General features: G+C 39.1%; 1 protein-coding gene across 2 annotated transcripts; it reads left to right on the forward strand.

The window, feature by feature from the left end:
* The first annotated feature begins 13358 nt into the window (after window positions 1–13358).
* ednraa (endothelin receptor type Aa) lies at window positions 13359–24850 on the forward strand. Of its 2 annotated transcripts, XM_056372390.1 has the most exons (9): window positions 13359–13715; window positions 14421–14522; window positions 14755–15294; window positions 17064–17191; window positions 18916–19114; window positions 20603–20755; window positions 20940–21073; window positions 21378–21486; window positions 22059–24850. In XM_056372390.1, the coding sequence occupies exons 3-9, from the start codon at window positions 14800–14802 to the stop codon at window positions 22194–22196; spliced, it is 1356 nt and encodes a 451-aa protein (XP_056228365.1). In that variant the 5' UTR covers window positions 13359–13715; window positions 14421–14522; window positions 14755–14799; the 3' UTR covers window positions 22197–24850. The 2 variants fall into 2 exon arrangements, with proteins under 2 accessions (XP_056228365.1, XP_056228364.1); XM_056372389.1 differs by lacking the exon at window positions 14421–14522 and having other exon boundaries at window positions 13360–13715.
* The last annotated feature ends 57 nt before the right edge of the window (window positions 24851–24907 follow it).

Below are 24907 nucleotides of genomic sequence, written 5' to 3' on the forward strand. Positions count from 1 at the left end.
ATAGATCTGCTCGCTGACATCACTCAGACAAAGTTTATCAGCCTCTGCACTCTTCAGCCGATGTCAGTCGCACTGTGGCAGGCTGTTTTCCTTTTTATAAGATCTGGAGCTCTCCATATGTATAATAAATCATAACAGTGACTAGAATCACTCTGTTTCTTGTCTGACTGGTCAGTGTACATTCTTTCAGCCATGTCTGTGCCACTAACTTTGTTTGCTTTCAAGACGAACTTCTTTTCGTCTGTAATTTTCCTGTTGATAAAAGGGATCATTCAAACCAAAGTGTAGTTTGGGGACTAGTTGCTTTTTAAAATCTCACTCTGAATTGTTTGTGGCTTCATTAGTAGCATGGATCATACTGCATAATATAACTTTAATAAGTGTATTTGTGGGAAATTGTTGGAAAGCTAATATGCTACTGATTCCAGAACTTGTTAAGATGCAAAATATCTGATGAAGCAATAAAAAGGTAATAAACCAGATGCGTCATAGTTGATTCACTACTTTTTTTTTTTGTTTGTTTTTGACAAGGTGTAAAATCTAAAGTATGTGATTTAAACTTTACTAAAAATTAACTTCTTCTATTTTATCTTATATAACACATAAAGAGTTTTTGTATAACACACCTATTTGCTTCTCTGTGTCATTGTGAGCTACTTCCACAGTTTCTTTGCAGCGTCGAGGCCATAAAAAGAAGGAACAGAAGGAGCACAAGACTCATAAAGAGATGACGTTTTAATGTTTTAACAAGATCCAAACCTGCTCTGATTTCATCTAAGTCTTCTATCACTAATACAGTCATGCCGAAAACACCAAAATACACTCACACACATTCACGCACACATTTGTTTCCTTTTACAGTCTCACACAGATTCACCCCACACTTCCCTCTGTTCCCATCAATCGTATTTTCCAGTGAACTACTTGGAAATTGGGAGATACATGAACAAAAGAAATGTGTTTCAAAGTCTCTCATGCCATGGTCTACACAAGCAGTTAAGCCAAGTAAGGGAAGCAAAACATTGCTATACATATACACACTTATATATATACACACACACACACACACACACACACACACACACACACACACACACACACACACACACACACAGTGTTTTCCCAGTGTAATTAAATCATCCCATGCTCGCCCCATGGGATCTCCCTTGAGGATTTAGGGGCCCACACTGACAGTCCCCGCAGGTCACAGGGGTGGCTGTTTTCCTTGGACATGTTTCATGAGACTGCATGTGTTCTCTCTGGGAATTAGATCCTTTGGAGAAAAAAAAAAGGCACAATGATGGGTATCTGGATTCTGGGCATCAGAGCAATTGTTGAGCACAGACTCATCTCAGCCCTGCACCCATAACACCACAAGAAACCCAGGGCTTTGATTGAAGAGGCTCCCAGTAGGTGGCCTTGCATTCGCAACATGCTAGAGGTCATCTCAGGTCTTCTCATGTTTGCTCTGTTTATGTTTTATTAAGGGACTCATTGGATGTATACACAGGACACAGTGAGGTTTGGATGAGAAGATTTCTTGAATTTGTCTACCTCTAAGTCTTTGTGGGTATCACAAGGGAAGTGGGTGGGGGGTGTGGCAGGGAGGTTCTTCCTGTTTATAGTAAACTGACATAAAATTAAGGATTAAGTTAAGGAAGTTAAAATTGAATATTTTAAAAATCACAAAACAGGCTGATAAAAAAAATGAATGTAGCATTTTTCCACTTTCATCTAAAAGTCTTTCAGTCTTTCTGTAAACTGTACTGTAGAATATGCTGATAGCAGGTTTTTTGTATTAATTAAAACAGCAGGATTAGAACTTGGTGTAAATTATAATCATACATGAACTGTTTAGAAGATTTACGGTTTAAATGTTTTAAATGTTGTTGCTGAGTTACAGTTCCATGATAATACCATATTCTAATGGCATCTACTGTAAGAAACACTTTGAAAATGGACTTGAACTGAAGAGTGGACCTCCTGCTGCTGTTCAGCTTCAAGTCCCTCCTCAGGTTAGACATATTGATGAATAGCCCATTTAGAGAGTAGAGAGCCAGCAGGCTTGGGTCATTAGTTTGGCTGCTGAAGCTATGACACCAGATGGAGGTGTAGGTATGGCTGTAGGCTGTACTGTGATCCAAGACTTCTAAACATGTAATCCACTCTCCTCTGAGGGTCCCTGACCACAGGAAACCTCTCATGCTGCTCCACTGATCTCTACCTCATGGCCTTAGTGCACCTTAACACGTTTCGCCCGGTTTCACCAGTAAATAAGTATATGACATCATGTTTTATGTGGCAATTAAGGTGTGGTCAAACGACTTCCAAAGTATTGATTCACCTTGGCTTCTTGTTGTTTATGATGTCTGCTTTGTTTGTTCAATATGAAACACTGGAGTCACTGCATGGATTTTTTGATGTTGTTAGTTCAACAAGAATAGATATAATCGAATTGTCTTCAATGAGGCTATGTAACATGAGAGATTTATGAGGTTAAGAGTAGCTTTGAGATGTATGATCTCAATTATAAACCAGACTTATGGACAACAATTACTTCAGAGGAGCAGTTGTTATGCACCTTCTTTGTCCAAGTGGTCTAGATGTTATAATTAGTTCTTTGTCACCAGCCTTTTTGCCTTTTATACATTAATGTGATGATTTGAGCTTTTGTATGAACACAGCAGGGATATAATAATAACTGCATACTTCTGAAAAGTTTAAATCACTGAGCAAAGGTTATCAAACCAAAATTATGAAGATAAATCAAAATGTTTGTACTGATTATTAAATATGCATAGTTATGACTTTAGACACAACAACAGCCTATTGTGGTACTGTGGGTAAGAAGTTCAATATCTCTTATGCCATCGAACTGTTAAATAGTAATGAAGAGTCTTCCACATGACAACTGGTGGGTGGTGATGACTGAGTTGCATGATGACGGCTGGATGTACTCCAGGTTTTGTACTACATTGTATTTTATGTGAGCTCATGTTTGAGCCTACATTGTGTGGTGGGTATGAGCACTTTTTATACATATTTATAGTTCATGTTTTATATGTTTTATTATATTATTATATTATATATTATATTTCGAGACTCTTAAATTCTTTGTTCCTACAGATGTACTGTAAGTGTAAAGTCTTTTTACGTTACCAACTGTCAATTTTTGCTCTAATTCTTGCACTTTCTTTATTTTTACTGTCTTTTTTTGTTTTTGTTCAATGCTGGTGTCTGATATATAATTTCCATAATTTTGCATGCCAATTTAAAACATTTTTCTCCCAGATATATACACTTAAAAGCAAATATTATTTTTCCGCAGAGCAATGTCTTTGATATTGTTGTTCAAGAAACTAACATTGCATCTTTGTGGATATAAAGAATAAATGGTCTGTTTCACTCCAGATTTGTCCTGGCACAGCTTCATATAAAATTTAAGCCATTAAGTGACATTTTTAATAGTCTTGAACATTTCTGGTAATCACAGTTTCACACAGCAGCCCTGTCTTCTGGAAGAACATTCAATGTAAACAAGCACAGGAAATGATGATGGTGATGATGATAACGATGATGTCGAATCATAGTTTTCAGCAGGCCAGTTTCTGTTTGACATGAACAGTTTATTCCTTTTGCAAGTCATTCAAGTGTTGACACATTGGCTGCCTGGCTGTATTTAATCCTTGTGTCATAGTCATAGTTGGAACTGAAAAAACAACCCAAGCTTCTTACAGTCAGACTGATGGGAAACGACACTGGATCTTTGGCCACTAGGACATTGGCTTTTGATGGAGCTCTCAGTGAGATAAACATGCCGTACTGTCATCACCAAAATTCCCCCTGAGTGCTATTGAAACATGATACCCTTGATCAACTATAATGAAGGCCAGGTCTGATATGTGAGGTTTGATTTATCTTGGGATGGTGGGATTGGGGTGATGGTGGAGGTATTTGTTTTGTTTTTTTGGGAGGGGGTTTGGCATATTTCCTCTCAAAATAATACATGATATTTCACATAAGAAACTGTTTGAACTGTGTACTCTTCTGCACTTCATCACCAACTCAGTGACATCAACAAACCTCTCAGATAAACCCACCCAACAAAAAGACCACAGCATTATAAAAGAGCAGAGCCTGCAGTTAATGACCCATATCTCCAAACATACAGTAAGTTACTTGGTAGCCCTGCCCTGGCAGTGCCCATTTCCTGAGCTCTGATCATGAAGCACAGGGAACACCAGTCAGTGTGAAAGGCTGGGTCAGAATGACCCAGACACATTACATGGTCTGATTTCATGAGTGATAAGGCAAGAAGAAGGGAAATCTCAAGAAACTGTGGTACTACTACATGGAAAACTACACATGCATACATTGCATTATATGGTTCTTGATTTTTACAGTTATATACAGTATACTTATGTACTTTTTAAGTATTCATGATTTGCCATTTATTTAATGGTAAAATGTTTTTTTTATTATTATTATTATTAATGGCATAGCGATCACTCGTAAGTTGTTGAAGTGCATCAGATATTTTGAGTCTAAATTCCATTATCTCTTTAGCCGCTTTAGCTGTAATGGGTTTAGGATCGCGTCCAATGATGAACCCACAAAATATGATCACCTTGACATTCAGTTCCCTCTAGCTCTAGGGAGCTTTAGGCATATTTTAGATCATTGTTTTGGTTTTACAACCCACAGTTTTACTGGTTTGGTTCAGCCTCACTGCTCTCATCAGCTTTGTTTTCAGCCACTGAATATAAATCTATCCACAACCTTACCAGCGCCAAACTGCAGACAGAGTTAGTGACTAGCTGGTGAACATAGTGAACTATTTAACAACTAAATAGAAAGATATACGCCTAAGTATTTGGGGAAGGTCAAATGTAATGTAGAAAACATACCCATTAATAGTTATACAATATAAAGTTACTGAAAGCTTCTAGACACTGAGGCCTTCATTCAAATGCGAGCTAACATCCTAACAATGTGAAAGTTTTTATTTATGCATTATAATCACTTATTGCACATCTATGAATATTATAAATGATTCAATAACCTATAAATCAGTCAATGAAAAAGACATTTAAAACCATTAAAAGTATGGCATATTGTAGAGGATTAGCACTAAGTCATATGAATATGTAATAAATATCTTAGTTTTGCCCATCAGCTGCTTGTATGTGTTAAAATTACCTTTCAGGCTTCCTGGTTTTAATTGTCTACACAGGTGGGCCTGTGAATATCCTTTGACCTCAGGGTCGAAAAAAGGGCCCCATTATGAAAGTCAAAGGTCAGTTTAGTGCTTGAGGCTAATTGATTTGTGTGGTGCTTAAATATGCATATCCAATGAATCACAGCCATCACAACTAATCAGTGTGATTATTTGTGTTTTATAACACATGAGGGCATTATCATTTCTCTAGCATTATAGATTTTATGTGAACTGTTTTGTATCCTCAGGCTTAGACTCATTAAACTGTTTGGTATGAAGAAAATTGTAATTGTCTCTTTGTTTATGTCGGTGTGTGTAAATGGTTCCAACTTAAACCTTTCTCTTAACCATTTCTCTCAGCATGGGCCTTTATAAATTATCAGAATAAAAACCAGCATTACAAGGTGTTCAGTAGATACACAGACCACAAACAGACAAATACAAATTCAAGACACATCACATATGATATCTCAGCCTCTCATCAAAGACACAATCATTGCCAGATGGTGTCAGTCTTCCCACCTCTAACCTTTGACACCCCCCCCCCCCTCTCTGTCTCTTACTCACACACACAAGAGAAACTGATAAGGGCTGGGGAGTCACTGCCCAGTGTGCTGGATGAATAAAACAGAAGGTCATACAGTATGAAGGGCCAGATGTGGCCAGGAAATGCCTGTGGTCTCCCAATCAACACAGAGGATAAACAAAACAAAATCAGAGACGGAAATGTATCATACATGAAGGTCTTACAGCCACAGTTTGCAAAACTACAGCTGTTTGACAACATGATGACATGAGATGTCAATAAACATGTAGAAACACTGATTATCATCACAGCACAGTTTGTGTATTCATCTTTCATCAAAAAAGTTATGATGAATATGCATTATCTGTGCTATAGCTCAACAGCCTTGAAGGGTGAGGCCGGCAATTCGCTATATTTTTCTTGTTTTCAACAAATCCCATTAAAAGAACAAAACTAATCACATTTTCCTCCGTCTGGCAGTCCTTTGTAATTCCTCAATCCTTTCCGAAACACTGAAGCCCATTGGTTTTGGTGGAACAAGGTCTTTAAAAGTGTGTAATAAAAAGGCTAAATAATGGCTCTATTGTTTTTTACCAGTGTTACTGATCAACAGTAAATAATAAAATTGGTGGGGACTATTTTCAGCCATTGATTAATACACACTGTGCCTTTCTGAGTATTTACACTAGCAGGACGGTGTGTGGGGGATTGAGTCAAAATAAACTACAGTGCTCATGTTCTCGTAAAGAAGGAACATTTCACTCACGATGTACTATTAAATGTTTTTGGACAACAGTGGAATTCACTGGCACAAAGACACAGAGTCCGTCCGTCCGTCCCATTTTTGTGAACGTGATAGCTCAGTAACTGATTAGAGTTTGGCTGTCAAAGGTCAAGGTCATGGTGACTTCACTAAACATGGTTTTGGCCTTGTGAACGCAATGTCTTGGGAACTCTCAATCAAGGGAATCCCCCCAACTTTGGCACAAATGTTCATTTGGACTTAAGGGTAAACTGATTAGATTTTGGTTGGCAAAGGTCAAAGGTCAATGTCACTGTGACTCTGTGGCCCTCAATCAGGGCAAGCAGTGATTACCCAGTTAAAGCTAAAAAATATGTTTGCATTCATCATGTAATTTACTGCCAAGTTGTGGCAGCAGCATGTATTGTCTCTGAAAGCTAGCTTGACTTCCAGCTGTTGTACCTGTTTCTGGTACAAGGCGGACAGGTGGCACAAAATCATGAGAGAACAGGCGCTGAATTTAAGAGAGAGTTGCTGCTGCCATTGTCATGAAAGTCATGTTTTAGTCTGGTCCCTATTTTTGACATTGGTGTATTAAACTGCACACTGAGTTTCGGGCTCGGGTCTGCACACTGCTGCTGTGACCTCACAAAACATTATTAATGCCGGCCTGATTCCCTTGGATACACTGCAGATGTAGATGTAGATGTAGATATTGTCATGTGAGGAGAAAAAAACTGAAACAATAAATTCTTTTAATGGCCCTCTTTGCCACTAAGCTTACAAATATATAACTTCAACAGTGAATGCATTGTCTGACAGGTGCAACCCATACATGTACGTATGTATGTATGTCCATGTGGTCTAAAATAGACTTTGTTTGCGTGACCTTAATTGTGTTAACTCATCACATGACAAAAATAAGAACCTTGAGTACCCTTGTGTGTGGCAGGACCATAGTGCCAGTATTTCAGTTATTGCAGTTACTTTTAGCTCATCGCTATATTTCACCGATTTAAGCAGCCTTTATATGGCAAGAATTCAGCTCAAAGCATATTGACATGATAAACCACAGCAATGTTGGCTCTACCTTATAAGTTTTAACCTTGATAAATCCCTGTTCAAATGTGAAGAATTCATATGAAGAATTCCTCTTTTTCCATAAGGCAGCCTGACAGATGAATACAAATGGGCCAATTGCCCTGCATCAAAACAGAAAACAACATTGCTAGCAATCAAGGGAAATAAGTGGAGGGATTAAGTGTTGGGGGGGGGGGCAAGGCAAGGGCTTGGTGCTGGTGTGATGGACAGTTGGGAACAGATTAGGGGCAAAGCATGCAGAGGGTTGGTGGTGACGGGAGAGTCAACTCTTGACAGACCAACGTCACATTGTGCATGTACGTAGCTTTACTGGACAGTGATTAAGAAAGAAATAAACATTCAGTGAATCTCTCAGGCTCAGTGTTTACCAAACAGACGGCTGCAGTAAATTGTCGTCTGATATCAGTTCTTTATCAGGAAACGAGTTTGAACTGAGCAACATCTGGAAGTTCAACAAGGAAAATCTATCAATCTCTCTTGACTCAGGTCTTTTACCTTCAGTTTTGGCCACTTGCTCTTCACAGCTGTATTTACAAGTAGCACAGCACTTTCAAATTGTCCACAGATGTTTTTCAAATGAAGCCTACATGACGTAAAGACTGCAAAGTGTTGATCACAGTCTCAGTGGCAGTTTGTATTTTGGGGAGCCTTTTAACACAACAATTTGACACTAAATAGAAGTGTATACAGAATATATACAAAGACATGTATGAAAAAAAAAAAATAACCAAAGCACAAAATGTGTAATGGCCCATTTCTACTCTTCAAAACGAACCTGTTTGCTGGTCTGACAGACATGGAGTTATAATTATGTTCCAGACATTTTGATAATGCTTTCATGGGCTTTCTGATAGGGGAAAGCAAAGTGTGATGGGCTAAGACTCTTGAGTTTATCAGCACTTTTAGGGTCTGTCTGACAAGAGCCAGATTGTGAGCAGGAATGTGTCTAGGCTGTAACTGACCCAACAATCAGTTACCCTGTCATCTCAGAGCCCTGTGTTAAGCATATGAACACTACAAGCAGTGTATGTTATGGCAACAATTTTCAGAATGAATCGCATAGCAATAGCATTTTGCCTAGTGAAAATGGTTTTCCAGTAATTGTCCTGCTGGACAGCAGCTTCTCACTTTGCAGTTATTCATTTATACCATCATGTAGCTGCTGTAGAATATAACAAACTCTCAGCACTTCAATGAACTGTATTCTTTCCAGTGTTATTTAGCCACTTATGTTACTTCTACATTAGCAACATTGCTGCGGTTGTTAGCTGTAAATGATGTTAGCTACTACAAAACTAACATAAACATCATTTTCATCCCTCATTATTGCCAATTGCACATTAACATGGTAATATTAAAAGAATTAAGACCAAAACCAGTTTCATTTCCCTGCCTTAGTTAGAGATTGCTAACAGCTGCTGCCCTCCACCAAAACAGGAAAAACTACGCCATCCATTGTTGTGTCTTGTTTGCTATCAAACTAGTCACAAATGCTTTGTCTGGATTTGATTATCTAAAAGTCACTGTGCAGTCACTAGGCCCAGCTGCTACTGGACAGTCACGTCTCCAATGAGTAAAGTGCTTATTACACCACACTGTAGTGATTTGTATGTCCACATGTTGAATTCACATGCACAACATACAACGTGGCAACAGGTATGACAACTCAGAAGACAACTTTGACAGGTCGAGTTTCCTCCTGTTTCTAGTGTTCGTGTATCTTGACACTTATATCAACATCCTTATCTACTTTACGGTAAAACAATAAGGAAGCATATTTCCCAAAATGCAACAGTAATCCTTTAACAAGAGCACTATAGCTCACTCTCCTGTATATTCTATACTGGTTCTTCTAGGATTCATGTTCATGTAAAACTTTTTACAAGAGCTCTATCCAGCTTGAAGGAATGTTTTTTTCTATCAAAGCACTAAATGTATGTATATGTAAAACGTTACATGTTAACATTCATTTTTTAACATACAATGGGCCTGTACTTTGAGTTCAGTACATGTGAACATTAATCAGCAGTGCAAAAGGTTGATTTCCAAAATTTGATGCATGGTCGACATGGTACAGCTGGCGATATAGCTAGTGGATGTGGGACTAATAAAAAATAACTGTGGCTTGGCGTGGGCTGTCCAACTGATATCAGCTATAATGTACTGATATCACACACTATTATCACATACTCTAAACATACACTATTTCCGTTCACCGCAGCTGAGATCCAAGTGAATCACAGTGTGTTTACCTTTTAGTACAAACTCCTGGACAATCCTCTCTCCTACGAATAATGTTACTGCAGCTCAAAAGAGACTCCAGACACTCTAGATGGCATTGTATCCCTATAACCATTATAAGCAAAACTGCTATCTTGCACTTTTAAATGAGTCAATTAATATTTGGTGAGCAACCTCCAGCAGCTCATCAGTGGCCCAAACTTTAATTTTTACTCCTCTGTCTGTGTTTCATGCAAAACCACCAGTTCAAATGTGCAAATGTTCCTTGTATGCCTTGTATTCACACGCCCCTCATTTATGCACAGCCTCAATTCCTCACTGAGTTCACTTCTGTGTGCTGATGCCGGTAAGACTGAGTCATCCTCTGGAAGCGGTTGAGTTTGGGAATTGTAAAGGCGTTGTCTCAACACTGATCTCTGATACGAGGCAGAGATGAGTTGACATCCATAGAAAAATAAAGGAAAAGATTGCAGCAATCCAAATTCACTTAATGTACTGAATATTATACTGTTGATGTGCTATGGATAATTTCTGATGTATGGCTTCAGTATCAATTATAGCTTCTTTTTTCACAGTAGTGAAAAAAACTGTGAATCTGAGTAACTATGTAACTAAGCAAAACAGATCTCTAAAAATACAGGGAAACTAATAACTGCAAACCACCGTTATGTTTTATGTTTTATGTTTTATGTTTATGTTTTATGTTTTATAACATATGGTCTTGAGGAAAACACAGTTCCAACGATAATCATCTTAGAGCTCCAAAGGCCCCAGATTAGCTGTTCCTGTAGATTTATACCAGTGAACTTGGACAATAACAGCCTTATCTGTCAGTTACATTTAAGCACACACCTCCAGATCTCTTGAGGCCGTAGTGAGGAAAGTTCCGGGAACTTTACAACTGCATTTTTCTCCAGAACACAGGCTTCTCCACAGGTTCTTCTCATCAGATATCATCATCACTGCTTCGACAAAGTTTCCCTCCTTCTAATTAAAGTAGTCTGTTAATATTATATTGATTAATTTCAGATGAAGTCAAGCGCTGGCACTAATCAGGCTATTAGGAAAATTCCACCATCGTGGTTCACATTTAATTTTTCCCTCAACTTTTTTGTTTGTGTGAACCATATGTCCCGAATTAATAAAGCCAGGCAGTATACTGAGCCCTCTTCACTCTGTCACTGCTTGTCACAGTAGAATTGGCCTCAAACTTATTTTCTCCCTCCCTCCCTCCTTCCCTCCCTCCCTCTCGCTCTCTTCCTCTTTTTCCCTGTATCTTTCCCTCTCTGTTCTTTCTGTTTTTGCGCAAGTGTCCCAGTTAAGAAATTGCTTACATCCCACTCAGTCTGGGGCTGGATTGAAATTTCCCATAGGGTATGTACCAATATGCAGAGAGCACACTTCGACAGATGCCATCAGAGAACAAGCATATGAATTACCAGGCAGCCTGCCATCTTTGAGTTCAGACAGAATGGCATTAATACCTGATTACGATCCAAACAACAACACAACAACAACATGAAAGCCAAAGCAACTGGGAGCAGGTAAAGGTTTCATCATTTATATATTAATGGATTTACTAACAAAGGCTCTACTACCCCCTCAAAAGTTAAATGTCATAGAAGCTGCCAACAATCAAGGGACTTTGGAAAAAAAAAAAAAAAAAAAAAAACAGGGATAAGAAAATCAGATGCCGTCAGCAAATCACGTTCCAATAAATTAAATATTCGCCACTGCTGACCATAACTAATTCAGAAGCCATGATATATTCATGACTACAATTAAAGAAAACATGATCCCTTTAATTTTAAATGGCTGTAAATATTGGCATTACCCAATTAAGTCACATTTGACTGTAGGAAAAGTACCTGCAAATGAACCATAAACGCTGAACCTATATTTTCAGAGAGGAAGCATAGAAGTTTCACTCAGAGTTTAAAAACATCACCAGGCATGCCACTGTTTAATAGACATAATTCCATATGTATTCAATACATGTTGTCCACTTTATATTTTGTTCTTAGAATTTTGTACCTCAACTTGAAGAGGCCAACCACACCAAAATAGGAAAGTCATTTTAACTTTTTTATGTAATTATTGTCTTGCATGTTCTTACCTTTTACCCACATTTCTCTTTCTTCATCATGCTCATCACATATTGTCCATATGATCAATAATAAATATCTGATTTTGTAGCATCTTGTACATAAATCTACTCTTTACTACCTATAATTAATGACATCTATTTTCATTACTGTAATAAAGATAGTTTTATATTCTCATGAACAAAGAAATAACATGGGTGGACATCATTGCATCTCTGTACGTTCTTTTTTTTCACTTCCTACAGCCAGCGTTTACAAAAATTTCTGGAAATAGGAGAAACATGTTCCGCAAGATAATGTAAGTGTAACCCTTTAAAAATATCACATTTGGTGTTTAAGGTGCCTGTAAAAGTACCCAGTGAGAATTATAAAGTCCATATATTTTCTAGTTCTACTTTAAATTCATTGGAGGAGGTTTATTTATCTCTCTGTTTGTTTAATGTATTCAGAGGAGAATAGGCCGTTTTAACAAATATGTACTGAATTCTATCAGGCATGGCTGGAATAGCATATGAATTTTTTTAATTGAGTGGTTTTCCTCTTTAAGCAGTTGCTGTGTCAGCTCTTTGGCAGCGGGGAAGACGGATCGTGGTGACTTTGATAGCCCTCTTCCTGCTCTTAGCGCACATCATGATAAATGGTCCATTTTGGAATCCATAATGGACACTGATGTAGGAGCACTCTTCTCTCTTGACATAGAGCTATACTCTTCCCTCACTCACACGCATTTAGTCATCTCACAGAGCACTGTTTGTTTGGCGTGTGTTGTTTTTCTTCTTCTTTTTTTTTGCATGCTATATATTGGACTTATTTTGTAATTATGTTGTACATCTGGTAATTGAAAGGAATGCTCATTTAGACTTAACCACATTTTACTCAAATTATCATCTATTACACTGTGATTATCTACCTTTTACAGATGATGTAAAGCTTCATTACAAGACTGCGTCTGAAATTCACGTGTAGCAAGAGTAAGACAGTGTGATCTAGTCCGACCACCCACACAGCAATTAGTTTGTAAAAGTACAGACTGCCCGATGGTTAGTTCCCACTTCCTGTCTTGGTTTCCCACTCTCAAATGAAGTACATATAACAACACAACATGGACATTAACTGCGTCTTGCCTTCCTCCCTCCAATCTAATCTCTGCTGCCTTTCGTGTGAGGAAACAGTTGCATGTAGTGTATACAAGACCTGATGTGAGTCAGAGAGGGGCTGAAAGAGGAGGTAGGAGGGCTTTAAAGAAAGGGGCAGATTGGAGGGGTGTTGGGCTCCCAGATGCCCCTGCCCCAGTGTGTGTGTGTGTGTGTGTGTGTGTGTGTGCGCGCGCCACTGTGCCTTGGAGATGACTGTCAGCAGGCGGTGCCTCTGAGAGAGAGGAGAGAGGGGGGTGATGTTTCCAAAGGGGGCCCAGTCTGTTAGCAAAGGGAGGTGGAGATTTACTATCCCACCCAGTCAAAGTGTCTCACTGGTGCTCTGACACACTCACACACACACACACATGCAGAGATACACACAACCACACACACAAACACACACACACACACACACACACACACAACCACACACACTCAGACATACTGAAAACTCTCAACAGGAAACTCTGAACCATAATGCGAAGGCACCTCAGAGCAGACGGGTGCATTGCTCAAACCAAGTGGGATACGGTGCGGCTTTGATAGTGCGTTAATTACTCATGTGATGTGATACAGATGTCTGGGGGCTTCAGCCGAAAGTTTGCCTGACAGTTTCCAAGGGGGCCAGGCAGACATTTTAGAAGCGGTAGGTGAAAACCAAACGTATTTATTATTTATGGATAGATCAGTTTGCGTGCTGTCACAGATCCCAGCAGTGTCATGCTGATGCTAAACTGTGATGCTACTTGAAGGGTTGGCTGCTAAATAGTTCTTTGTGTACTTGGTGACAGCTGGGACTTTGAACAGGAAGAACTCTGGGCTATAAGAGTTGCCTGTACTGTGACATGATGAAAAGGGCTTCACTATCGATCTGACAGTTTGAAACTTTATCTGCTTTTTACCAGGAGTTTGGTGGAACGAGTTACTCTGATTTTGTCCAGAAAGTTTGCTGTTTTGCCTGTTAAGAAGCAGTAGAGGTGAAGGTATCTATAAATTCACAAGAGTAAACTAAGTAGAAAGCCAAAGGATTCACAAGGGAATCCAATTTATAAGTATGTATTTTGGTTTTCATCTGATTTTTATTTTCACTGTTAGTCCTGCATTGCACACTTTACTGGAAATCAGCCCTGCAGCACCGCTTGCATGGTTTAAAAAACTCTTTGTTTTCTAACCACATGTTTAAACCTTTCTAAATTAGAAACAGAGGGAGAATGCAAAACTTAGGAAATCATACAGCTGTGAAACCCACAGATGGGAGTCATTGCCAAAATGGCACAAGCGGAGATAAAGCCTTTCTGTTTAGCTGCAACATTATTGACACAAAGACATAACCAAGCGCTCCTTCTTCCAGGAACGACTGTGAGCAAAAGAGATGCCCAACACACTCCGCTGATGCCTCATCCTTACTGTCTGACTGTAACTAGTCCTGGCATCTCCCATCTGTGCCGCCTTGGTAAAACCTTTTTCAAGTCCTGAAGAAGTTGTAAACTTCCTTACAGCATTTGAGAGGGACAGTAATGTTGTCAAACTTTCTTGTAACCGACATATAATATTCCACTTAGGTTAGATTTAAGTGGAGACAAAATGAAGAGATAGCTGTAGAAGTTGCAGGAATTCTTCCTCTGTGTGTTGTCTGAAAAAAATAACCAAATCTTCCTCTTGTTTTTTTTCTCTTTTCTCACCAGTGATATATTGGGACAGTATTTCAATCAGGGAAATCAAAGCAGCGAATGTTTTCCATAATGGGCACCCCAGCTGCACATATGTTGGTGCTAATGGCCTGTATGGCAGCCAGAGGAATGTGCCAGATAAACAGAGCTGAAGCGGAGCAGGGCTCTCTCCCAGGCTTCGTCGTCCGCTCCACCCTCCAGTCCACGGGCTTCTACAGCACCGTCAGTCCAAGCACGGGGCCCGGCTTCCACCCGGGGGCCCCAAGGGCTGATGCACAAGCTGTGAGATCTGGCTCTGCAAATGAAACTGTCATAAAGACACCAGTGCCACCTCCATTGTGCGTGCAAACTACTTCTATCAAGGACTATTTTAAGTACATCAACACCACAATTTCCATCATAGTGTTTGCGGTCGGCCTGGTTGGCAACGCCACCCTGTTGAGGATTATATACAGGAATAAGTGCATGAGGAACGGGCCCAATGCCCTGATTGCCAGCCTGGCACTGGGTGACCTCATCTACATTTTCATTGATATACCCATCACTATGTACAAGGTACAGTTTTCACTCAGTTTGTGCATGTTTAATTGAAGTCTCAACTATAGTTTCACAGCCATGCTGCTGGGTGACTGGTCTCTGTGTTGATATGATGAAATGCAGCAACAATGGAAGTGATGCTCAGAGTTAAAGTGGAATATTACAGATGGGAATGGGGGGGGGGGGTAAGCGAATGTGTAAATAAATGGGAAAGTGCGATCAGTCACACGCAGTTATCTTCCTCGTGTGGGCAGATGAGTGATGAGAGGAACAGGGATATGGCTGGTTTAAATAAACAGAGGAATCAGGCTGTGGTCACACATGCCAGTGGCCTTGTGCTGACCTGGGACATCAGTCACTGAACCTTATCTAAAATATTCAGTGCTACTCGAGTGATAAATCGCATGAGAAGTTTTTGACTCAATTGTTCATTAAAGTCAAATCCATGGAAGGTATATGCACACATACAGTACACAATGGAATAGGTTGAATTGTTCTTAATCAGTATGTACAAAATAGTTTCATTGTTTATGAATACCTTGAACAGAACTAGAAGACTTTTGTCTAATGATGTACAGCACTAGTCTAACGAATATCAGTGTATTTAGACCTGTCAATCAATTTGCGTGATAGCTGATTTTATTTTTGTTTTGATTTTTGGTGACAGGGAGACTCTTTCGTTGACTTCGGATTGTGCCTTTTAAAATATGATGATATGTTTAATGATGATACATTATTCTTAATGTTCCTGTCCTGGGTTGATTTATACCAGTAAACAGTGTCATGCTTTGTATAATAATCAACAGCTAAATGAAGTGATCAGTCAACTTGATCTTATGAGTGCATTGTTGGACGTATTTTCACAACAGAAAAATCAGGAAGCCACCTGGTTAAAATTAACTTGGGACTTTGAGGGCACAGTGCCTTTGTAGTTTGTGCAACACATGTGCAAAGAGGAAACGAAGAATCTTACTGGGAGAACAGTTTATGCACAAACAAGGAAAGAGCCACGTCTACAATGAGGAAACCATACTGATGACCCCCGCTCACTTCCGCAGGGCTACCACTGTGTTTCCAAAAATAATCAGCTACTTATACTTTAAAAACAATGACGTGGGCTCCTCTTCTGAGATCCTGGGAAACTTAAACTGCACAAGTAAACATAAGGGGGCCAGGAAGCACCTTGAAGTTTTTCCTTTTGGTTCTGTGTAGAGAAATGCGTTCGAAGCAGGTTGTGTCCATTGATGGAAAATTGCCAAGACCACTCTGATGGCAAAACAAAGAACTCCACTCACATGACCTTGACGCATTATACCAAAGGAAGTAATGTCATAAGAGGCTGTGGAAGTGGCTCTCAGATACATTGTGACTTATTATTAAAGTTTAGTTGCAGGTTTTTGAGAGGTCCTATGTTCACAGGAAATGTGTGCAAAAGCTGTTAAAAGTTTTATGGGCTGATGAACTCACATCTGGTCCGTGTTTAAACTCTCTGTGACATTAAGATGACGTTGAGAGGTCTTTGATGTGCTTTGAACTTCAGTAACATTGCCTTACATAGATCTTAATGATGGTGGACGTAAATTCAGTAACAAAAGTGAGACTAATAGTCGGCTCCCTAAAGACCTGTAGAGACTTATTGCCTAATTCGAACCATTTATTTTGTACTGATGCATCGAGTAATTGAAAATGCGTATTAATGTGCATGATGTGATCAAGTTTAGATAAGAGATGTTGTTTTGTAATCCCTTTGAGATTTGTGTTGATGTGAATATTTTTTTTTCCACCAGCTCCTCCTGTCCCGCTGGCCTTTTGATGACAATGTTTTTGGCCTGTGTCTGTGCAAGCTGGTGCCCTTCCTGCAGAAAGCCTCTGTGGGCATCACTGTTCTCAACCTGTGCGCCCTCAGCGTGGACAGGTCAGTGCCGTCACGTTGCACCCTGCTTTATCAAGTCACATCATCATCATCATTATCTTCAACAAATGAAGCTGGGGTTTGGTGGATTCTGTGTATTCTAAAAAAAACCACAAAAACAATATCCTAATGGGTTTTGCACACGTTTATTAAATCTGTATTTTAAAGTAGGTTTTATGGAATTGATTCCTTCTCCATAACTTCCTGGACATTAAAACAAAGTTTCTCAAAAGCCAGCATGCTTGTGCAGGAGCATTGTGTCAGAGTAGAGACAGCAGATATGATCACAGTAAAACGGACAAATCATTGAAAAGAAAATTAAACTAATGGGATTTGGCCAGCTAGCCTTGCCAGGTCATCCGATTTTTTTTACTTGGCACAGGAGAGCGTTACATTTGGATCAATTTGTCATATGTTTTTCTAATTTTGGTTATCATGAACCATTTAGATTTGATTCCAGTGTAAGGATGGGAAGAGTGAGCTAATCACTTTCAGGAAACGTATTTACCAATTGTTCATGTTCACCGTAGAGTTATTTATCTTTTTGCTCATGTGTTTTCTTTTGTCTCAATGTTCAAATATTGATTGATATTTTTTTTTTTACTTCTTTAATGCATTAGGGCACTGGACACTCTATATACTGTATGATGTAAATATTAAAAACTCTATCTTGATGGCAAGTATAGTAGCAAGTTATTTTGTTAATAGTACCTTAATAGAAATTCCCTAATGAATAAATGATGATCACGAAGTGCTGAAACTCAGTGCCATCTCACGCTATGCACTAGACACAACTTTAGAGATAAGCGGTTCCCCTGTATGCTCTGAATAGGCTTCAAGGTTCAACTAGGCAAACATATTTAATGACCTCTTTTATGGGGAAAAAGGAAGGCTGCGGTGCTGTACAGCTGTGTTCAAGAGCAGATGCTCTCTATTTGTTTCCAGGAAATGTGTAGCATATCTTTGTGACTATCATGAAAGTACTTGAGTCTCTTTTGTATCTTTTCAATGTTGGAGGAAGAGAAAAAGGTGGATACATTACCACTTAGTAAAATATAAATGCCGCCATGTTGTTCAACAGAGAAATTCAAATGTGTCATGAAAAATATATTGTTTTTGCCATAAAATCTTGATGCAGGATTTTACTAAAACATTTCGACAAGTGGTTTCCATTAATGAAACAAACAAGCAAACAAGTTCAGTGCGTGGGAAACACAAGCCAACAGACAGACCTCTCTGCCAACATGGGCCAGTCTGTTTGGAGGCTTCACAAAAATATAAATATTAGATATTTAAAATAAACAATTGATCATCTCTCTTCATTAATTCTTAACATTTTGATATTCTTTGCTGACTGAGCAGTTTGTTGTGTTTGGTGTGCTGCCATGCATGCACAAAGTGTTGTTAGCTTTGTCAGTCAAGAGAGACAAAGAAAATGACTGATCTCTATTCCATGTTGGAGAAATGACTGAAAGCAACTGAACTGCTGGAGACCTTTTAATTAATAAATGGACATTTATTTAATCATGTCACATTCATATCATGGTGATGATTTGGTGTATTTTCATTTAAATGCTCTTATTTTTATCCCAGGAGTGTATAATGATGTTTCCTGTATCATCCAATCATATTCATCTTATCCAATCAATTTAATATGTTTAACCTTTTTGTTGTGCGTTCACAAAGCCACACACTGGATGTTCATTTTGTATCGTCCTGTGTCACAGGTACAGGGCTGTGGCATCCTGGAGCAGGGTGCAGGGAGTCGGCATTCCTCTCTCCACAGTCATTGAGATTGTGTCTATTTGGGTGCTGTCACTCATCCTGGCAATACCGGAGGCTATTGGCTTCGACATAGTCACCTTCAACTACAGGAACGAAACCCTCCGCACGTGCATGCTCAACCCCAAATCGGACTTCATGATGGTACGCTGTCTTCTTATCTGTTCTCTTATCTTTTTTTTTCTTGGATAAGCAAAGTGCTTTTTTCGCTCCATTGTTTTGCCTATATTCAGGCCATGATGTGCTGTGTAGTACACTGTGTTAAGGTACACATACAGAAGAGTTGTTGAATCTTGTGATAAAGAGACAAAATATTTCTGTGGTAATGAGATAGGAAGCCCACCTGGCCTGGATGAGAACTACTTACAGTGCAAGTTCAGCTTCATATTTCCATCATCTTAAAAGCATGTGTTGTTTGTTCAGGCTTAGGGAGTGTTTTTAATGGCCAGCTGGCACGCTGATGTGCTATTTTGGTTATAGGAGCATATATTTTTAGGGCATTTATATGACAGTAAAATCAATCACCTGCAATATTTCCTGTTTGGGCCATAAATAATTAAAAACATGAGAAAACCAGAATACAACAACCCAGTGATGCTTGAGGATGAGCCTCTCCACCCAAATTCACCTTTCAAACCAGGGGATGAAGATTTTGAGCGGAGTATCCCTTTAAAAAATAAACTCGGTCTACTTACTCTCATAGTGACTATGGCCTTTTTAACATCCTTGGAGCACATAATTGATAGCAGGCCAAGTGCAATTACTGAGGCTTGAAATCTGAGGCCTCAAGCTGAGCCACATGTGCCTATCTATTCCATATGCACTAAATGGGAGTACTCTGTCTTAGATATCAGCAATACAATGCTGAGGTCTTAGAAACACATGCCTCTCAACACTATTATTCAGCTGCAGTGAAATGGCACATTTTTCTTTGACTTGATTTTCTTACCAAACTTTGTGTTGTTTGGCACATGAGGCCAAAGTTTGGAGTCGGTTAAATTTTTTGTTTTTGCTTTTCGTGTAAGTTGTATAATAAGGTTCAGGCTGTTTGTGTGATTTTGAAATTGTTTTTTTTTTCAAGAGCATACTTACCATATTTTTCAGAACCACAGAAAGCCAGATGGTCTCATTATACACAGAAGAATTAAAACAGTTTGTTTTCAGACTCACGACAGGACACACGTGATGCACTCATGTGGACTTTAATAACACTGGAGTACAAGGGTAGGCTGGTAGTGTTATAAAGTATAGATTCTAGGATAATATTTTATTTACTTCTACATTTCAATATCACATTATGATGTCTTATTAAGATCTTAAAGCCCCACATTATCAACTGCTGCCAAATTTTAAAGAGAGATCTTCCCTCCATGGATAGATGGAGGCACAAGAGGAGCCATTGGTTGGGAAACTGGCAATTACAGAAAATGAACAGAAAGCTGTTTTAGATCAGAGGAAGTCTTAAAGTCTGAACCAGGGCCAGGCAGGTGGTGGAAAAGTAAGTGGATATGGCATCACAGAGGGTGTGTGTGCAGGTGGAAAATTGTGGCCTCTTCTTTTTACAGAACTACCAAGTCACACAGTAATTTATGCATGTATTTCTTATTGCATCACATGTGCTTGTCTCTGTAGTTTTACAAGGATGCAAAAGACTGGTGGCTGTTTGGCTTCTACTTTTGTGTACCACTGGCCTGCACTTGTATCTTCTACACTCTGATGACAAGCGAGATGCTGAACCACAGGAACGGCAGTCTTCGGATAGCTCTCAGCGAGCACCTCAAACAGGTTGGACAATACCACTAACTTCTACTTCTACACTGAGTCAAGTGTTTATTCCCCTCAAGGAACAGAAACATTTATAAAGTGTGTGACGTGTAAAATGAATACGCTAGTCAGCAGTGTTTATTCAATAATCTTCCATTACACTAACTTCACTATCTCTGCCCTAATCCTTGGTTTCTCTCTGCAGAGGAGGGAGGTAGCCAAAGCCGTCTTCTGCCTCGTCCTCATCTTTGCCCTCTGCTGGTTCCCACTGCACCTCAGCAGGATCCTTAAGAAGATGGTTTACTACCAGAATGATAAGATGCGCTGTGAGCTGCTCAGGTGAGTTACTGGTAGAACAAACCTCTTACACAAAAGATACTTATAGGTCAATAATCAACATAGTATGCAAATGTAAAAGACATGACACTGCTCTGCTGTGATTTTAATGTGTTTGTTATGAGTTTCGTGATCTTGTCTGTTTAAAAAAAAATGGTACTATTCTTCGGTTCCCAGAAACCCCACTAAATAGATTTTTATAAAAATGTATGCAGGTTAATGAAAATAAGGTTGTATTTCTTAATTTCAAAAAAGTTGAAAGAAACCAGGCTGATTGTTGATAATCTGCCTTTCTTTTATTTTCTAGTTTCCTGTTGGTCCTGGATTACCTCGGTATCAACCTTGCAACAATCAACTCCTGCATAAACCCCATTATCCTCTACTTTGTCAGCAAGAAGTTCAAAAACTGCTTCAAGGTAGTGTACTTCCCTAGAAGAGACAGATATGAATGCATGTAACACACTCACATGATAAGCCTTCTCATTTAGTCTGGCCAGTAAAGCAAACAGTGAACTCGGGTCTTTGTCCATGACTCAGAGTCTGTGATGACATTCCATGAGCAACATGTAAAAGCAGCCCGCTGATTTATGTATTCATTTTGTTGGCAGAGGTCACAACCGCTAATATCTGTCAAAGGGACCTGGGCTGGAGATAAACCATGTCTCAAGTTTGCATGTCAAAGTAGTCGTGGGAGGGAGGTGGGGGAGCAAAACAGAGGATAACCGCACACATGGAAATATCTATTGGTGAAAATTTGCTATGCTGACACGTTGGGACATTTGTCAGTTTTGAAGGTGTCTCTAGGTGGATTTGCATCTTTCTGATTTCAGTCTTTGCTCCAGCTTCATATTCAATAGACAGATATTCTGAGCTGTATATGTCTTCTCATCTAACTCCCGAGTAGAAAGTTTCATAAGTGTATGTCCCAAAATGTTGAACCTTGAACCTTTCCTTTAAATTTTTCCCTTTTTTTTCTCTGCTCTTCAAGTCATGTTTGTGCTGCTGGTGCTACTCTGACAACCAACTGAGCAGCATCGGACCCATGAATGGTACCAGTATCCAGTGTAAAAGCCCCGAGCCCAACAACCCGTACGCTGACCGCAGCATCAGGAAAGACAGCAACTGACCGCACACCTGAGGACTATTTTCAAGCTTTTTAATATCCCGAGCAAGCTTCTGAAATGCAACCAATGCACACTTTAATGTATATGCAGTACATCAAAAATATATACATGTACACATCCTCTGGACCACTGAAGCAATGTATGAGCCTTGCACGGATGCATCAGGAACTGGAGCTAAAAGGAACAAACAATGGATTTGATGCACGGTGCTCTGAAGTTGCCTGGGCCTCTCAACAGGCCTCACTTCCTAGGACAAACTCCTTGTATTCCCACACCCTTGGACAGTGACGCTGTAGCGTGAGAGGAGACGGGGGAGAGCAGGATGAGCAGGGGAAAAACTTTAACAGGATGGAGCTGAGCAGTAATTATAATTTTTAATGATTATGTTACTTTTTTGATGGATGGAGCCACAAAAAACACAGAACTTTGTTTGTTTCCCATCTGAAACCGATCAGTGAGCATTTTTTTTTTTATCCAGGATCATCCTACAATAACCACATGTTTATTATTGTAACCATAACGATAAACGTCCTTTGGCTCTAAGTCAAACCGTGATATTTTCCTATAACCAAACAGTTTTTGTGCCTAAACCTAAGCAAACCATGACCGTTCCATAAGCTTGACTGCATGTTTATTATTATGAGCATGATGGCAAAGGTCCACTTGGCTTGAGATGCTCATATGATGTCGTATCAGAGGGACAACAGACCTGTATGGTTGTTCAGGTTGGACGACTTGTTGTAATCTCATCCGGTGTCAGAACATGCCAAAATACACGGGCATAAAATCAAATACAGGATTGTAGGTTTTAGAGCACATAAGTTACAACTCTGTATTTTTATAGCACATGTCAAGCAAATGATGAATATGAAGTAATTCATTATGACAGGTCTGATCCACCATTTGCCAAAAATGGACAGGAATTAGCTTTTTTTCCTACTACACTGTGAATTTTACTATACATAATCAACAGTAGTTATGCATGTATAACCCATGGAATATATATGTATAGTGTCCACTTTTATAAAGTGTTATATTGTAGTAATAATAAGCATGTTACTCAGACTACATTACCTGTGTAATGACAGAAGCAGAGGAGTTTTTATGGTAGTCAGGAACACTCCAAATGTTTAAGGAATAGTTTTGTATTTTGGGAAATATGATTATTTGCTTTCTTGCCAAGAGTAAGATGATAAGATACCACTCTCATGTCTGTTTATTAAATGTAAAGTCAGGTAGCTTAGCTTAGCATAAAAACTGATAACAGAGGGAAACTGGTAGTTGGGCTGCGTCCAAAGGTAACAAAATTTGCTTCCTAATTAACACATTGTATCTCGTTTATTTAATCCATACTGAAACAGTAAAGTGTAAAAACTTTTTTTCAGCAATGAGTTTTGAAATTCAGCAATTACATTACAGTTATCGATCTTAGTAATGCTTTGTTAGCCTACTGTGACATTTTGCAGGTCAGTTTGTTTGCTGTCTGAGTTTTATGGATGAGGATGAGCTTCAGTGGTCTAGCACGTGCGAGCTTGGACACTAGGATGTGTATGGAGGGGAAATGCAGCTCCCAGTAACTTTAAAGTTGTATAATTTAGGTGTTTTGTCCTAATTAGCTGGCCTGCAAACATTAGCCACTGGGAAACCTACATTCAGGAATCATCTGGTTTTGTTCAAAGTTGAAATGTGTGTGAACCCTGCAACGTCACTGTGAGGACAGGACTGACCACTGACCACAGTTGATGGGAAATAAATACCAACAAAACGTGGGCTGCGTTCTTGTTGAATCACAATGACGCATTTTCTATTTCTACAAATACAATCCAGAATATGAGACATGAGGCTGTAAAGACACTTTTGACAAAACTAATTAGCTGAGAAATGAAAGTAGAGAATGTAACAAATACTTTTGCATATATGAATCAGTAAAGTCACGTAAATTATGTTACCAAGTAATACATAATGAATAATAAATTACATTTTAAGTAACTTGCCTATCACTATTTGTGGGGGCTTATGTACTGGACTAATTCTTGGCTGGGCGCAGTGACTTCCTTGGTGAGCTAAAGCTAAGCTAAGCTAAGCTAAGCTAAGCTAAGCTAAGCTAAGCTAAGCTATCCAGCTGCTGGCTGTAGTTTAATATCTAACTTACAGAAATGAGAGTGATATCAATCTTGGCAAGAAAGTAAGTACAGGTATTTCCCAAAATTATTTTAAGAATTATTTTTATGTGGAAATCATATTCAGCCACCAAACAGCTGTACTGCCTTATACTGTTTGATATGTGAATACATGTAAACCTGTGTGCGTTTAAATGTGTGTTAGCACATGTGTCTTTGAATGTGTTCTAGCATGTGTGTGTATGTGTATGTGTGTGTGTGTGTGTGTGTGTGTGTGTGTGTGTGTGTGTGTGTGTGCTGTGTGTGTGTGTGCTGTGTATAATTACTTGCACTTCTTTAGTTGTGGTGTCTTTGCACACTTGTGTACAGAAGAACAAGTGATATCTGTACAGAATTATTTTACCACTATTCATCAAACGTATATACTGTTTATATAATCTGTAGAAAATGGAATTCATATGTGTTTGTTATTGATGTAACATGTTAACATCATGTTAGTGCTGCTGCTTATACCAATAAATCAATTTCCATCTCCACTGTAAGGAACAAAGAGGTTTATTTCACCATCATACTAATATTGGGTTCTCCGGAGG

This window comes from Seriola aureovittata, chromosome 3, assembly GCF_021018895.1.
Source record: "Seriola aureovittata isolate HTS-2021-v1 ecotype China chromosome 3, ASM2101889v1, whole genome shotgun sequence".
In the NCBI taxonomy this organism is placed as follows: Eukaryota; Metazoa; Chordata; class Actinopteri; order Carangiformes; family Carangidae; genus Seriola; species Seriola aureovittata.